At 37.2% G+C, this 17,953-nt stretch overlaps 1 protein-coding gene across 3 annotated transcripts in view; it reads left to right on the top strand.

Moving 5' to 3' along the window:
- Rbks (ribokinase) overlaps positions 1-17,953 on the top strand; it is an 87,589-nt gene that overhangs the window by 5,775 nt on the left and 63,861 nt on the right. For all 3 annotated transcript variants that reach the window (XM_077791694.1, XM_026393859.2, XM_026393936.2), the window contains exon 2: positions 12,094-12,226. In XM_077791694.1, coding sequence (XP_077647820.1) covers positions 12,095-12,226 — 132 coding nt within the window. In that variant the 5' untranslated portion in view covers position 12,094. The remainder of the gene's footprint in view (positions 1-12,093; positions 12,227-17,953) is intronic.

Genomic DNA, 17,953 nt, shown 5'->3' with positions numbered 1-17,953 from the left:
CACAAAACCTTTATTTTATTTATTAATGTGCTGAGGATCAAACCCAATGCCCCATGGATGTGAGACAAGCACTCTAACACTGAGCCACAACCCCAGCCCCTAGATTACTTTTTTTTTAAAAAAAATTTGATTCCTTACCTAGAAAAGGTTGCCATAGTCATCTCTAACCTGGGTCCCTCCAGAAGCCTCTTTCTATTTAGATCAGAAAAATCTGTTTTACAATCACAATTGTAGTAAAATAAAATTCATAGGAATGAAGGTCCAAACTTATCATACCCTCCCAATATTAGAGAAATATATCCCCCTCTCATTATTTCTGCTCCTTAATTTGATCGTGAAAGTTGCTCATCAGTTACCATTTTAAATAATATTTTGGTAAACATGTTTCTGCCTAACATCAAAGAAATCATCCATGAGATAGGTGGTAATTTTGATCTCTTCAATGAAAATAGATGTTAAAAAAAAGTGAATATGAACATATGACAGAGAAAGTGCACCTACAAGGTACTACTGCTAAGCAGTCTAGCAATCCATCCCTCTGCCAAGTCTGTGTGCCCTGACTCTTCATGTCTATTCTAGGGAAAACAACGTTTTCATCTGTGATGAATTTTGCCCTAGTGTTTTGATACCTTGTGTATAATATTGAGCTATGGGAATTGCTAGATGCTAGGGATGCTGCAATTAGTAAAATGATCTAGAGGAACCTAGAGCCCAAGGAAGATGGCCAACACAAAAAGATACCATTGTAGTCTGATGTAGCAAGTGCCTGCAGGCTCTATGGAAGCATAAGGAAACTTCTTGAAGGAGATAGTGCTGAAGGCAGAGTGAGTGTCCAAAAGGATCCCTGACAGTTCCAATGTATTCCTTCCGTAGATATGCTAAATCCTAATTTGCCCCATTGAATATAAATTCAATCACATTTTAGTATTTGCTATGTATTGATAAATTACTAGTTTATTATATGATCTCCAAAGATAAGATTTCTTTGAATTGTATAAGGTTTTATAACAGTTGATTGAAGGCACTTTGAGATCTTGAAGTCTTCATATAAGCATTTAAAAGATTTCTGTCTGCCCAGCTTTATTTTCTTAACAATTTTTATGACTAGCTTGACTTGAAATGTTTCTTATATAGCTACAAAGGCAACTATAAATTATCTTTGTATGCATATGGTTGACTTGTTTTCTAAATAAAATTTGAGGGGTTTGTTTGTTTTGTTTTAGGTTTGGGTTTTTTTGTTTTGGGATGTTGTGTTTTAGTTTGGTTTTGTTTGTTTCCCAAATGCATCACATTTTAGGTGTTGGCTTTTTTCCTTGTGGCAAAAACAAAAATGTTTCCAATGCAATTCTTCTGTAATATTGTACAAAGTAATTTATGCAACCGTTCCTAAGTACCATTTACAAATTTTTTGAGACAGGATCTAGCTATGTTGCCCTGTCAGGTCTTGAACTCATAAGCTCAAGTGATCCTTCCCCATCAGCCTCTCAAGTAGCTGGGACTACAGGCATGAGCCACCATGCCCACCTACTAATTATATTTTACATCTGCTTTTTTACCACTGATTTGAAAAGTTACAATTTATACACTGTGCTAACAATATTTGGATTTTTTTTCTCATTAAAGGACTTCATTTTAAAATAATAAATACAGATCTAATTTTCAATTACTGAAATTTTCAGCCAAATACTCTACCAAAAATCTTATGGAAACTCAATTTGTGAGGGATGGAGGAAGGGTATTCGGTATTGAACTCAGGGCAATTTACCACTGAGTTACATCCCCTGTCCTTTTTACTTTTTGAGACAGGGTCTTGCTAAGTTATTGAGAGTCTCATCTAATTGCTGAGGCTAACCTCAAACTTGTGATCCTCCTGCTTCAGCCTCAAGTTGCTGAGATTACAACCAAGGACACCACACCCCATTTAGAAACTCAATTTTAAAGTCCATTAGGCTATCCTAATTAAAGTTATAAATATTTCTTTGGTTTTATGTTAAGACCATAAAGAAATAAGCAAGGTATTATCTAGAATAGTTAAGGATAATTAGAAAATTAGTGGTCCTTTTTGTACTTAATAGAATTAAGCATTTGTTTATTTTAAGTCTTTTCAAAATAAAAGAGTTATTCAGTAAATGTTTGTGGCATGAATTAATAAATGCTTGAATTTATTTCTTAGCAGTTCTGGAGGTTGGAAAATTCAAGATCAAGGGACCCACATCTCTCAAGGGCCTTCATGCTCTACATGATCACACAGTAGAAGGCAGAATGCCAAAAGAGGGAGTTTGGTTGTACACGGTGTAGAGTCACAGGTCATGTGATCATACATGCACATAGGGTAATAATGTGAGATTCATTCTACTATTATTCCTACCCCTACATCCCCTCCCCTCCCTTCAATCCCCTCCATTTAGTCCAAAATACCACTATCCCCCCTGCTTATTGTGAATTGGCTTCTGCATATCAGAGAGAACATTGGGCCTTTGGTTCTTTGGGAATGTCTTATTTTGTTTAGCATAATATTCTCCTAAGAAAACTTGGAATGGGGGGCTGGAGATGTGGCTCAGCGGTAGCGCGCTCGCCCGCCGTGCGTGCGGCCCGGGTTCGATCCTCAGCACCACATACCAACAAAGATGTTGTGTCCGCCGAGAACTAAAAAATAAATATTAAAAATTCTCTCTCTCTCTCTCTCTCTCTCTCTCTCTCTCTCTCTCTCTCTCCTCTCTCACTCTCTCTTTAAAAAAAAAAAAAAAAAAAAGAAAACTTGGAATGGACCCACCATTTGACCCAGTCATCCCACTCCTAGGTTTATACCCAAAGGACTTAAAATCAGCATATTACATGACACAGCCATATCAATGTTTATAGTAGCTCAATTCACAATAGCTAAACTATGGAACCAACCTAGGTGCCTTTCAACAGATGAATGGATAAAGAAACTGTGGCATATATACAATGGAATATTACTCAGCCTTAAAGAAAAATGAGATTATGGCATTTGTTGGTAAATTAAGGTTTATATGTTTTGAGGCAATTTTATTAGTTGATTCAGTCTGGAATTATTGCCTTTTCCTGCTTAATTTAATCTATCCAGAGCTATTTTCCTTGGTGGTTGCTAATATATCTTTTCCTACTCCCCACTCTACCACTGCCACCCAGTATTAAATAAATGCAGGGTTGCTTTACCATGGCTACATCCCCAGCCTTTTTTGTTTTTATTTTGAGATAGTCTTGATAAGCTGCTGAGGCTGGCCTCTATCCTCCTGCCTCAGCCTTCCAAGCCACTGGGTTTACAGGCATGTGCTACTGAGCCCAGCTCCTACCTTTTATAATTTAACCTTTATATATGTGTCTCTTATAAATACATAGCTAGATATTAGTCTTTTGTTTGTTTTTACTTTTTTATAAATACAATGTTGTCTTTTCACTGGAGAATGTAATTCATTCACATATATTTTGAGTTCCAATGTATTTGGATTCATTTCAAACATACTATTTTACATAAACTGCTTTGTAGAACATTGTTTTTCAAACTTGTAGAGTACAAGTAAGACATTTCATGTTTCATCTGAAATTGCATGTTCTCTTCTGTTACATTGTAGTTTACAAAAAGCAGTATATCCAAGAGTTTAAGAAGAGTTATATTTGATAATATGTTGTCTATTAACTCCTTTTGAACTCTAGGACAGGAACACCATTATTTGGCCTTCCCACCCCAGTATCTAGGTTCTTTAGAATTATAATTGCCAGAAGTTACACAAGAAATAAAAAGAATCTGAAATATAAACAGGTTCAGGGACACATAGATACATTTGAATACTGTCTTACCATGATTGTTAGAGTCAGACCAGCCTTGGTTTCGCTACCTTCTAGTGAGTGAACAAGGGTATATTTTTGTTTTGTTTATTTGAGGGTATGTTGTTTAATCTCTCTGATTCTTATTCTCCTTGTTTGTAAAATGAGATGAAAATACCAGTACCTTTTCCTTGGGGTTATTGTAATGATTAAATGAATTGGTGGTCAGTATTTATGGTACAATTTGCATTCAAAAAATAGTATCTGCCACTACAGTGTATCATTTCAGCAAATGTTTATTGATGTGTACACAGACTTAAGCCGTGATGATAAAAGTAAACACCATGCCATGAGAGAAACTTATGTGGATTCATAGGGCAGGGCACCTAAGCCCACCTGGACTTGTTACATTAGGACCCCTGGAGGAAGTGATGTGTTAGTTGAATGTTACAGGATGAGAATGTTTTAGCTCAGCTAAGAAACAAGAAAAGAACTTTCAGGCACAGAGGAGAGGATGTGCAAAGGATTTGAAATACAAGGAAGAGTTCAGGATCGAACCCTATCTTGAGATTGCAGTGGAAGCTGCCGCTCTCCTTTGACACCACTTAGTGCTCAAGTCAAGGGAGTAGTGGGATGGAATAAATTTTGAGTGTTTTTTGGTACAGAATCTGGTTTTTGAAATGCTCTTTTACAAATTCTATATTTAAAAAAAAATACTTGTTATAGGAACTGAATATCCACAATTACAGTCAAAATTGAGAGAATATAAATTTTCAAAGAAAGTAGCACAGCATACTTTAAGGACTGTAGCAGTGGACTCAGAAGACCTGAATTAAAATTGAGTTCAACCGCCTAACAGCTCAGAGATTTTTCATAAGCCATTTCTTTTTTGAATTCTCACTTTCTCCCTAAAACATAGATATTAATGCCTACCCCCAATCTATTTTACAAGCGTATTAAGTGCAAATATAATATAATCAGTTCTTGATTATTCATGATAGGAATGTAAGAGTCGTGATCACCAAAGACCAAGAATAGTAGATAAATTAAAATTTAATAATTAATTCCTGCATATATTATTTTTTCCTATGCTGATTTATCATTCTAATTCTGTTTTGTTTAGGATAAAATTAAAATCCGTTTTCTATTTCTTTAAAGTATACCAGCAGATGGCAGGAAGATGTAGCCCAGATAATTATAATGTGGTAACAGAAGTCATTTTGGAATTTAAAATTTACTATAATTAATTGGCAAAATTGAAAAGAAAACATTGGTTCTGTAATTTGTCACTATCGTTTTTATTATTACATAAATTCCTACTTTTCTTGTCTTCAATGAATTTAAAAGTTATTCATTAGGAACTTTGACAAATGTCTTTGTCAACAGTCTCCTTTCTGCTGTATTTCTCCATATCCTGGTTTTCCCACTTTGCAGTGCCCCATACATACCTTCTGCCAGTCCCCACTGCCTGTTCCCCTGTGCACACATATGTAATTCTCCTGCCTTCTCTTGCTTATCCAAAATAGTTTGTTGACATTAGATAGTATTTTTTATTTTAAAATGTTTTTAATATTTTGAACTAACTATATGCCTCTTCTAAAACCTCATCTACTCAGTCCTTCATTTCACATTGGAAAAATAAAAATAACGTGTCCCTCTTTATAAAGTATTCAGACCATTATTTTTGGACAAAGATTATAAGGGCTCCCACCACATTTTCAGTGTTCCAACTTGGAAATTTAATAACTGGTTTACTTTTCTCCTAGGGCTACAGTAGTACACAGCTTTTCCCTGATTTTACTTCATTGAATTTTTTATTATGTACATAACATAATTTTAAGATATAGGCTATTCACTCAAAAATATTACTCCTGATCAATTTGTAGTAACTTCTACCAGATGTATCCTCCCACCATTAACAACTAGAAAACAACTGTTTCAGGAGAAAGAAGAAACAGGCAAGGTGAGTCCTGAAGTCATATTCCTGACACTGCCATAAAGAGGAGGAATTCAGAGAAAGCATGGATTCATTGATGCTTGAGAAAACAAAGTTCGTAACTGAGGGAGGCTAAGGAGGCTGGAATGTGTGGGAGAGTGTACTGGAGCAGAAGGAGCTGACCAAGGGAAATTTAAATAAAAATCTGCCTCAAAGTTCCCTGGAGTCTATTGCTAGATATTAAATGGGCCTGCATAGAGAGAAATTTTGCAAAGCTCACAACTCCTGAGAATTTTTTAAAAATAGATTAAATAAGTAAATATTATAAAATAAAGCTGTGGACGTAGTTCATTGTTAGAATGCTTGCCCAGCATGTGTGAGTTCCTGGGTTCAGTCCTCACTACAACAATAAAAAGTCACTAGACATGCAAATAATCAGGAAAATTTGATCCTAGAGGAAGAGGGAGGGGGAAATGGTAATCAAAAGAGCGGCAGAAATAGTAGGGGTAGTGGAATTAGTAGAAAGGGACTTTAAAAGAGCCTTTATAACCTGGAGGCAGTGGCGCACACCTGTAATCCTAGCTACTCAGGAGGCCAAGGCAGGAAGATCACAAGTTCAAAGCCAGCCTGGGCAATTTAGCAAGACCTGTCTCAAAACTAAAAAAAGGGCTTGGGATGTAGCTCAATGGTAGTGTGCTCTTTTGTAAAGGGGGAAAAAGAGCCATTATAAATGTGCTCACAAATGCAAAGAAAAACATGAACATAAGAAAAGTAGAAAATACAAAAAAGAACTGGTTCAAGATTTAAGGAATGAAAGATGCAGTATCAAAATTAAAAATTGGATGGACCTAACAGCAGAATGAATATAATGGCAGAAGGCGTAAGTGAACTTGAAGACATAATGATAAAGATTGATCTAAGTGGAAACAGGAAAACTGCACAGAGCCTCTGTGACCTGGGAGACAAATGATCTGCCATAAGTATAATTAGAGCCTAAGAAACAAAAGCTAGAGGCACAAAAATATTTGAAGAAATAATTACCGAAATTTTTTCAAATTTTATGAAAGCTATAAAGGTTTTAGTTTGGAGGTTAACTTAAGTCTAAGAATTTCAATGACCTCCAAGCAGGAAAAATACAATGTAAACTACATTAAAGCACATTCTAATCAAATTCAGGTGCAAGTCCATTATAAAAAAAAATACAAGCATTTGGAGGGGATATATAATAGAAGAACAAGGATTTGATTTCTTGTCAATGTAAACTAGGAGAAAATAAAATCTATAAAGTGCTTTAAAAATAAAAGCATAGAATTCTACACTCTTTAAATATGAAGCAGAAATAGACTTTGTTCAGGAAAATAGCTGAAAGAATTTACAACCAGAAAACCCATGCAGTCCTACTCCATCCCACCTGGGATGTGAATCATTGCTTTGTCCATGTGATGGTAACTATATACATTGGCCAGTGTCTCCCCTGTTCCCTGCCACCTCTCCCCTCTAGCCTCCAATCACCATTCAACTCTACTTCTACTCCTGTGAGTTCAACTGTTTTATATTCTGAGAACAAATGAGATCATGTGGTATTCAACTCTCTGTGCCTGGCTTATTTCACTTAACATAATGTCCTTTAAGTTCATCCATGTTGTTGCAAGTGACAACTTGATTTTGAAATTACTCTCAGCCTTTTAAATATGACATACACAAACGTTGAGAAGGACAGATATGGTTGAAGAATACAGGCAGTAAGAATAATAAATTAGTGTGATGAATTTTAATTGGGTATTAACTAATAGCATGATCTCCTATTGTAGAGGCTTACAGTGTGTCAGAAGCTTGCTGCCAGAAGAATAGACCCATGCAAAAGCCAAAAGGCCACATATTCCTTGACTTTGGGCTGAAGCCATTATTAGCATGGCTCTTTGGTTGAAAAACTTATTCCCTATCACCAGGTCGTTCCTTCCCTCAGTTTGAATAATCTCTGAGAATCTGAAACAACTACTTCATTGTCAAGAAGTTAAAAGCAATTGATAAATTGTTCTGGTAACACCTGTCAGTGAATTAACTCAAAGCACAAAACCCAGGCATTTCAGGAGTTGACAAGTATTATTAAACTGTTTTGCAAGAGAAGAAGCCGGTTCAAAGAGGGAAAAGCTGTCAAGTAATACATCACAAGAGGCTCAGGCCTCCTGCCTCAAATACTCAGGCTTAAGCATGAGACCTCTCATGGCAGGGAAGAGCACAGGGCCATGTGTCACTTGGTCATTTCTGTCCAATTCAAAAATGTTATAACATTTTTAAAACTCTGAATTTGTTTCGGATTCAAATGTATTTCTTATGGGTGTTTTTTTCTCTGTGGGATTTCTCCCTCCTTCAGAAATATATACTATTTTAATTTTTAAATGGTAGCAACAGTGTTTTTCTGCTTCTGCCCTCCCTCCACCCTTTGAGCACTTTAATTTGTCTTCAACACCCTGCTAGATAGAAGAGTAATGCTTGAATCCAGGGGGTTGTGCTCTATTCAGCTCCTTTCTTAAACATCAGCATAATTTCATGATTTCAATAAGGCAAAAATTAGGAAAGCCTAATTCAAAGTAAATTAGGATTTAAAATTCAGAAATGCTTCTGTCTGTTTGTAATTAACTTTCCAATTGCTCTCTCTATTCCATTCTTTACTCTTTAAATTTACTTTTATAAAAAAAATATGCAATAAAATATTTTAGTTTATGTTAAACAGAAGCATAGCATACAAGATAGGGTTAGTGCACCTACTCTACTCAGCAATGTAATAGAGGAAGCAAGAATAAGGGGGCAATGGAATTGAAGCAGGGAAACAGGAAGAGCCCATATGAAGATATTTGACATGCTCTAGTTGACATTCCTCCAAGTAACTGGTTGTTCAGTCTTTCAGTACAGCCCAAAGAGCCACAGCAAACAAACAGAGTAGAAAGCATGCAGCCCTGGCAGAGCTCCAAGAGGTTCATCTGCAAGAATCCAATTGGTGCACAGGAAGAAGAGGTGACTGGAAAATAAGGAAGGACAATGAATTAGTAGTGATGAATGGTATCCCGTAATACACAAATATATTCTTGTTGTATACACTTACATGTGCATAATTATATAAAGTAAAACATGAAAATTTTAGACCCACCAGGATTTCTGTCATAAACATTTCATTTTTTGTGCATTTACATATCATATGAGAACATGCAGTCATGCAGTGCATAATGACATTTCTGTCAACCGTGGACTAATATACAAAGGTGATCTCTCAAGAGCTTATTGTGACAGAAACAACAAAATCACCCAACAACACATTTCTCAAAACAAATCCTCTGGTTAGGCCAAGCATTACTGTAGATATATTTTTCCTTTTAAAAGACAGAAACCAGATCATGATAAGCTCCTTGCTCTATAAAGAATTTGTTATTTTTTTTTTCACTCATCTGTTACTTGCATTATTAGGCTTGGATTTTATCCCATTGTTAGCAGGTTGATCTTGTCCTGTACATCAGGAAACATTGAATCAACATTTTTGGATTATTGCATGAATGAAGGAATAATAATATGACTTAGACAGTTTTTGCTTATGGAAGGGGATGCTACTAAAATTGGGAATGCAGTGGGCAAGATCTGGTTAAACAGGGAATTGTTGTTGCCAGGCACTTGTACAGTCATCCCTGCCAGTCTCACCTTCCCCTAATCACCACCTCAGCATCCTCGATTCAGAAGCAAGAATGGATGGTATACAGGGGGGACATAGAAAAGAGACAAAGGGAGACTCTTAAATGATTTTGTTCTGTCAGCAATTATCTGTTCAATGTCTGCTAAGTGACAGTCCCTCTGGATAAAATGGAGAACTTAGTAAACTATCCCTGTCCTTGTATAGGGAAAATCTACAACTGGAAAAAGAAAGAAGCAAGAGCAGGGGAAAGATGCAGAAGGAAGCGAAAATAGTAAAATACCAAAGGAGTGAAGAATTTCAGTGATTGATGAATTAATACAGTGCTTGTGTTAATATCATTTATTTAGAAATGAGCTTAAATTCCAGCCATCTGCTTCCACATCAGACACCCACTATACCCTGACTCCACCCTCCCCTGCATACATATACATCCCAATAATAATCTGATGATACATTTCTCATGATTTCCCACAGCTAATAATAAAAGATATTTTATTCAAACCACAAATTGTGACCCAGATATAAATATAAATATAGTGAGAGCCATAAGTTTCTTTAGTGACAGTCTTGCTAATTAAGTTATTTGGCCTGTTTTTAGCCACATTGGATATTTTTTCTTTATAAGGTTGTTATGAGTGTTGTTTGTAGCAGCATCAATAAGCCAAGAATTCACATAGTTACTCAATCACACAGATTACTCATCATTGCCTGTTCATAACAGAATCCTAAAATGTTTAAGATTTCTGATGCAAATCAAAATCTCATCATCACTTGTCATTGCTAAATTAAATGACAGGATAATAACATTACATTAAAACAATTTTTCTCTTGATTGAGTACCTTTTTCAGAAGTGAACCTTCTAGATGTATATTTTTTTTCATCAGTACTATAAATGCATTTAGAATCCAAGGTAAAAATAGAATTGAAAAGGGGAGGAGTGGGATGTTTTCAAATTATTGATGAGTCTCTTTTGAATTTCAACCATATTTGACAGCATACTGCTAGGGAATGGAATAGTTTAGCCCAACTTATTGACACTTTTAGAACCACATAAAGAAGGTTCACAGGTTGAGCTTCATCTTTTGAAGAAATTATGTGTTCTTGGCATCAACTATACATCAGCCCATATGCAGGCAAGCTGTTAGTGACCTGTAGGAACTGGCGTTGTTCTTTATTCTAATGTAATGATATGTAATAAGATACTGACTTCAGATACATCACAGCCTGAAAATTAATATGAATTTATAATTTGTTCATTAGTTCTCAGTAGATGTACCATTGCAAATTTACCTCTTTCTTTCCTACCTAAATTAACCTTTCTGGTCACACCACCCTCCTCCAACTGCTCCATCTGGCCCTTGGACCTCTTCTATGTGACCAGGCACCCAGTCCTCCTGCCATTAGAGCCCATCTCCATTCACTGTTATACCCAGAACTCCTCTTCCATTTTATAGTCAATCATTTGCTGTCCTCCTCCAAATATTTTGTTTCCTCACATCTTCCATCATATATATATATCTTTATTTTTATGTGGTGCTGAGGATCAAAACCAGGGCCTCAAACATGCTGGGCAAGCACTCGACTGCTGAGCCACAACCCCAGCCCACATCTTCCATCTTTAAGGTGCTAAAAATCTTATATTGGAACAAACATGATTAGGCAATAACATGGTAAAAAGTCCTTAGCTTTTGGAGAAGTCAGTGAAGGTAGGGACTGAAAGAAGATTGGCCATGGGTGGATAGTTACTGAGTCTGGATGATGAGTGCCAGGAATGAGGGGAGTCAATACACTACTTTCTCTACTCTAATGTTTGGAAAATTCAATAATAAAAATTAAAAACTAAATAGCTCTTTAGGATCCATTGCTTTAAATCGATGTTCTTTGTTAGTCAATGCATGGAATAATGTGGCATGCAAGATGGACTAGGACCCAAATCTGATCCTGCCCCCTCAATACCTTGCTCCTATTTCTACCTCCAAGTAAACTAATAATTTGGGGGAAGATGGTGCTGAAGATTAAACCCAGGGGCACTTAACCACTGAGCTATGCCCTGAGTCCCTTTTTGATTTTTGTTTTGATACAGGGTCTTGCTGAGTTGCTTAGGGCCTCTCTAAGTTGCTGAGGCTAGTCTGAAACCTGCACTCCCCCTGCCTCAGCCTCCACAGTTGCTGGGATTACAGGCGTGAGCCACTGCACCAGCACCCAGCAACAAATAGAATTTTTTCCTGCCTGCCTGGAATTACACTTTCCCTCTTCTCCTTAGGTCCTGTACATGATCACTAAAATCCTAGTATACCTCTCACCTCTTATAGAAGTGACCTGCTAATCCTCTACAGAAATACACGTTGACTTCATCCCAGTTAGTACCTCCCACTGTGAATAAAGCCCTGTGCTAGCCACTGGGGAGGGAGTATGAAACAGAAGTACCTGTGACTAACCCTGATGTAGTGCACCCCAGCAGCTGTCCCCCAAAGTCCAACTGCATAGAGAGAGAGTTCTGTCAAGGCCATGCCAGCAATGATAGGAACTCTGAATGTCACCCTGAAGAGGGAGGCGATCTCCCCTGCGTCAACTCTCAGTTTTAATGTTAAGGCTATGTAGTGCTGCACCAGGTAGCTTCTATAGAACTTAAATTGATTGTAGTTACCAATGTGCTTTATTTCTTCTCTTTTTAAATTATAATAGTATGACTTCTCGTTTGCCAAAAACTGGAGAAACCATCCAAGGACACAAGTTTTTTATTGGCTTTGGAGGGAAAGGTGCCAACCAGTGTGTCCAAGCTGCTAAGCTCGGAGCAAAGACGTCCATGGTGTGCAAGGTAAGCCCAATGGTGAGGATTCTAAAAGCAACAGTCTGGCTTTAAGACAAATCTGTTGCTTTTATTTTTCTTAGCCATTATAAAATGAATAATTCAGTGGCATTTGGGATATTCACAGTGTTGTGCAACTTATGCTTCTATCCAGTTCCAGAATATCACGGTCATTCCAAAGTAAAACCCTTTAAGCAGCTTCTTCCCATTTCCTCTTTCCCCACCCCCACCCCTGCCCTGGAAACCACCAATCCACATTCCATGTCTATGGATTTATCTATTTTGAATATTTCATCTAGGTGGAATATGTCATATGTGACATTTTGTGACTGTCTTCTTTCACTGAACATGCTGTTTTTGAGGTTCAACCACCTTGCCTCATTTATCAGTAATCCTATTCTTTTATGGACAAATACTATCCCATTGTGTGGCTATACCACGATTTGTCCATCCATCCATCCATAGCCAAAGTGATTGATGGATGAACCCTTGCCCGGTGTCCGCCATTTGGCTGTTGTCCTCTCTACTAGTTTCTACCTCGCTGGAAGTAGCAGTCCTCAAATAACTTAGTGCTGCCCTCCCTGAGTGGAACACGTTTTTAACTCAAGTGTGAGATTCGACGGAATAGCCTTCTTTGGTGGGCTTCTAAACAACAGCATGACTCACCCCGTGTTTAGCAGGTCTCTTTGCAGCAACACAGCTTTTGGAAAATTAGTCCAGTAATTGGTGATTTACTCATCACGAAGTCATTTTCTTCCAGTGCCATATCTTAGAAAGGAATTTGGACCTTAATGAACTACACATAACTTATCCTTTGGCACACGTCTGTGTTCAGGTGTGGAGAGAAATGATATGTAACATTCAGGGATTCTATTTCTATTCATCCTACTGGAATAATTTGAAAATCAATGAAAAGTTTCAAATTTTGCATCTTTCATGTCATTTGAAGTGCTAGCATTACTAGTATAACAGGAAAGGTAGATTATGTTGGGTTTTTTACCTTTAAATATAAAAATGTATTTATTCACTATTGTTGTTTTTATACAGGAAATAACAGGCTAGGTTTACAGAGTAGCAGATACAAAAAACTTGACTTAAAAAATGAGTCCTCTTCTGTGAACTGTGCAGATTTTGCCAAAGTCTCTCTGAAATATCATTTCACATTGTACACAACACTTTTCTCTCAGCAGGAGTCTGTAAGTGATATATAAACTACACAATTATCACTTCATCTACTAATGAACTGTAGCTCTCTTTCTAATTTATGGCTACATGATATAATTCTCATGTGGCTATTTGGTCAAAAACATCACATGAAGTACAACATTCAAAGTAAAAAATCCTTAATTGCTGAGGTTGATTTCTCGATTAATTTTAATTATCAGTACAATTAATCAGCAATTAATTGTGTTCTAGGAATTAAAGGTCTCTGAGAAGGGGCTGGGGAAAAGCTTTAGGCCTTATCCATCCCATACTTGATTAAATAGTATAGTCTAGGAGTAATCAGATACTGCAGACTTAAGGGGACAGAAGAGCTAGAAAGAGGATGATATAATTTCCTGACAGGAAAACCCAGGACGTAGAATTGGTGTTGGAAGCTGGGTTCCCAAAATGGCTGTCCTGGGAAGAGGGGAGTTCCCTGGAGCTGGAGGTGTGAAATAAGAGATTAGAGAAACTTCCCTCTTGGAAGCCTTATAGAAACTATTCATGTAGCCATTGAAGTCAAGATTAGATGTCCCCTGGGATCTCATCCAACTCTGAGATTTTGAGATTGATTTTATTTTAGGTTTGTTGAATTTGAGGCAAAGAGAGAAACACAAAATAGAAATATTTGAATTGTAGAACTGAACTTGGGAAATGAATCATGAAACCAGATGAGTGGATGTGAGAGGAATGGCAGGGAGCTGTATTTTGGGAAATGTTCCAGTTAGGAGGCTGGTTGAAGCACAGGTGCTGTCTGTCTTCTTCTGGAGTGTGATGGTTTATGTTAGCATCTCAACAGTTTCAAAAGTTCTTCACATCTACTGTGGCCCCAGCACAGTCATCTCATACTTGTCCCACAGTGGAATTTAGCCCGCAGAGTAAAGAATAAGAAAACATGACTTCAGGTAAAACCTCTGCAGGGCAACTTTGCTTAGCTGCCCTGGAACCCTTAGATGGGGATTTATTTAAAAGTTTGACCAAATTGTATTATATTTTTAGACTTCTTAAAAGAAAACTATTTTTATAATAGAAATTATTATCTATCCATTCATCATGAAGTTTTTCCACTGTGAATTATATTTTTCTTAATTTTAAAAAAAAAAATTAGTTTTAGATGGACACAATACCTCTATTTTATTTATTTATTTTTATGCAGTGCTGAGGATAGAACCCAGTGCCTCACTCGTGCTAGGCAAGTACTGTTCCACTGAGCTACACCCCCAGCCCTTAAATTATATTTTTATTAAGCAAATTGGCTAAACTTGCTTTATAGCAGATTGTAATTTTTTATTTTCATTTATTTGTTTATTTTGGATACGGAGATTGAACCCAGAGGCACTTTACCACTGAGCTGCATCCCCATTGCTTTTTATTCTCTATTTTGAGACAGGGTCATGCCAAGTTGCTGTGGTTCTCAATAAATTGCTGGGGCTGGTCTCAAACATGTCATCCTCCTGCCTTAGCCTCCCAAATCACTGGGATTACAGTTATGCACCACCACAGGTTATAGCAAGTTTTTAAAGATGATAAATTCAAATTAGAAACCTTTTTATGGTTTGGATGTGAGGTATCCCCCAAAAGCTTATGTGTGAGATAATGCAAGAAGGTTCAAAGGAGAAGTGATTGGGTTGTGAAAGTCTTAACCCAATCCGTGGACTAATCATCTGATGGTATTGAGTGGTAACTGAAGGCAGGTTGGGTGTGGCTAGAGAAAATGGAGCATTGGGAGCATGGCTTTGGGGTATATACTTGTATCTGGTAAGTAGAGTCACTCTCTCTGCTGTCTGATCATCATGTGAACTGCCTTCCTCTGCCACACTCTTCTACCATGATGTTCTGCCTCACTTTGAGCCCCAAGGAATGGAACCAACTTCCTATGGACTGAGACCTCTGAAACCATGAGACCTCAGATAAACTTTTCCTCCTCTACAATTGTTCTGGTTAGTCACAGCAACAACAACAACAACAAAAAAAAACCTGATTAAAACAAACCAAAATCATGAAATTAATCAAGATAAAAATGAACAGATAGGAGAAAAGAAAACTAGAAAATTCCCTCTTTCTTAGCAACATTAATTTACCTATCCCTACTCTATAAAAAGTTAGAAGTCAAGCTCTAATGAAGCAAGACTGTTTGGTGGCACAGGCAAAAATGCTTATATTGCTAAAGAGAATTATTTGTCAAGATATTGTGACGAAAAGTATGAGTCACATCAACATTTAAACTGTAAGGGGCTGGGGATGCAGTTCATTGGTGGAGTACTTATCTAGCATGTACAAGACCTTGAGTTTGGGGCTGGGGATGTGGCTCAAACGGTAACACGCTCGGCTGGCATGCACGGGGCGCTGGGTTCAATCCTCAGCACCACATAAAAATAAATTAAAGATGTTGTGTCCACCAAAAACTGAAAAATAAGTATTAAAAAATTATTTTAAAAAGGTGGTTGTTACTTATGTGCATGTCTCAGTCCATTCAAATACTTTCAACCAAGCTTTTTTTAAAAAAAAAAAAAAGACCTTGAGTTTGATACCCAGCATTGCAAAAAGCAAAAATAAAATAAAATATTTGCACAGTGATACATAAGTAATGAAACACTTGAAGTAGTTAAGAATTATGTCATGACCAGGTGGCACATGCAATGACACATGCCTGTCATCCCAACAACTTGGGAAACTGAAGCAGGAGATCCCAAGTTCAAGGCCAGCCTCAGCAACTTAGACACTTGCTCAAAATAAAAAGAGTGTGGATGAAGCTCAGTGGTAAAGCACCTCTGGGTTCAATCCCCAGTACAAAAAAAAAAAAAAAAAGAAATTGTGTCATGGGCTAAAACTGTACAGTCCAATGACAATTGAAGATGGTGTTTTGAGATTGAAAATCCAGGGAGATATTGTAAATGTTTCCTCCTCCTTTCTATTGAAGCTAAATGTTGGGGAGGAGGGAGTTATTTCCAAGCATCAAACAGGCAGTTTAGAAGAACCATGTTGAACAAGGAGCCCAAGACACAGAGACACGAATGAGCCCAGAAGCCCTGCTTTCATTGCAGGTGAATGGAAGCCATGAGCAGAAATGGACCCAAATGACCCAGGTCAGGAATCAGCAAACTGGAATGACCTTCAAACATTGCCTGGTCTTCCCTCCTACAAACCTGAGACTATCTAAACTCTCTAATACAGGTAGCCATCTGTTTTCCCTTCAGAAAGGTCAGGCAGTAGGTTAGGGCAATGCTACTCCAAGTTCATTCAGGCCTGTACCAGACTGCAGGCTGTCACGGCTTTGAAAGTCTGCAGAGAATCATTTATAGCAATTTGACATGGTAATGTTATAGTTGTTGACTATAACAGTAATAATAAATCAGACCTTGTATTTTGTAGGGTTCCCTTTTGTTTCTATTTCACTATTATATTTTACAAAATTATTAATTCATAATGGGTTGTAAACAAGAAAAAAAAATGGACATTCACCACAGAGCACTTGAAAAGTAGTTCATTCGAGTGCCCATCAGCTTACCCTACAAGCTGCCTTCTGTGCTAGATGATGTGGGAACATCAGCTGGCTGCACATTGAGGTTTTCATCTTCAGAGATCAAAAATTAGTAATCAGGTCCTTTCAGGTAATATATAATGAAGTAAAATCTGTCCTTTCCTTAACTCTGTAGAAGGGCAACAGGCCAAAACCACTCGGCTGTGCTGACTGGAGTTCCAAACACAGGGGATCTTATGACCCCAACAAAACAAATAGTATGTACCTTATGTCACCTTACATAGGAAGAAGTGACGGAAATGAAATAAAATAATGGGATGACCCAAACCTACCACTTCTTCCAGATGACCAGGCCCAATAATGGTGATTATTACATTAGCTTTATATACTAAAGATTATTATTAAGGTAAACCCTCCTATATCCAGGATTTAAACAACCAGCAGCTTAAATAACTGATATTGTATATATTCTTGTATCGTGTGTGTGTGTGTGTGTGTGTGTGTGTGTGTACATCTGTGTTCCTAGGGATTGAACCCAGGGCCTCTGTATCATCAAACTACATCCCAGGTCTCTTATTTTTCAGTTTGAGACAGAGTCTTAGTAGACTGCCAGGCTAGTCTTGACCTTGAGATCTTCCTCCCACAGTCTCCCAAGTTGCTGAGATTATAGGCATGTACTACCTCACCCAGCACTTCTTTTATCTTTTATGATGATAAATGACAAGTAAAAAAATTTAATCTGAAGGATTTATTTAAAAAAAAAAAAAAAACTTCTGGGCTTTGCTGTATAGCAACAATACAATCATCTCCTTAATTGGCTGATCGTCATAAACCCCCCCCCCCCGGCACTGAAAAGTCACAAAAGGTCTTGAATCATAAAGGTTAAATGACATTCATCTTTGTTTTATTGTTAATATTTTCATATATGCTCTTTGAAAATCTATAACCTGTTTTAATATCCATGATAATTTCTTCAGCAAAGTATTCAATTTCATGTGACCTTGGGCAAGATACCTTAGTCCTTTCTGTTTTATTTACCTTGAATATTTATT

This window comes from Urocitellus parryii, chromosome 12, assembly GCF_045843805.1.
Source record: "Urocitellus parryii isolate mUroPar1 chromosome 12, mUroPar1.hap1, whole genome shotgun sequence".
Classification (NCBI taxonomy): domain Eukaryota; kingdom Metazoa; phylum Chordata; class Mammalia; order Rodentia; family Sciuridae; genus Urocitellus; species Urocitellus parryii.
This window is presented reverse-complemented; position numbering and strand designations above follow the sequence as displayed.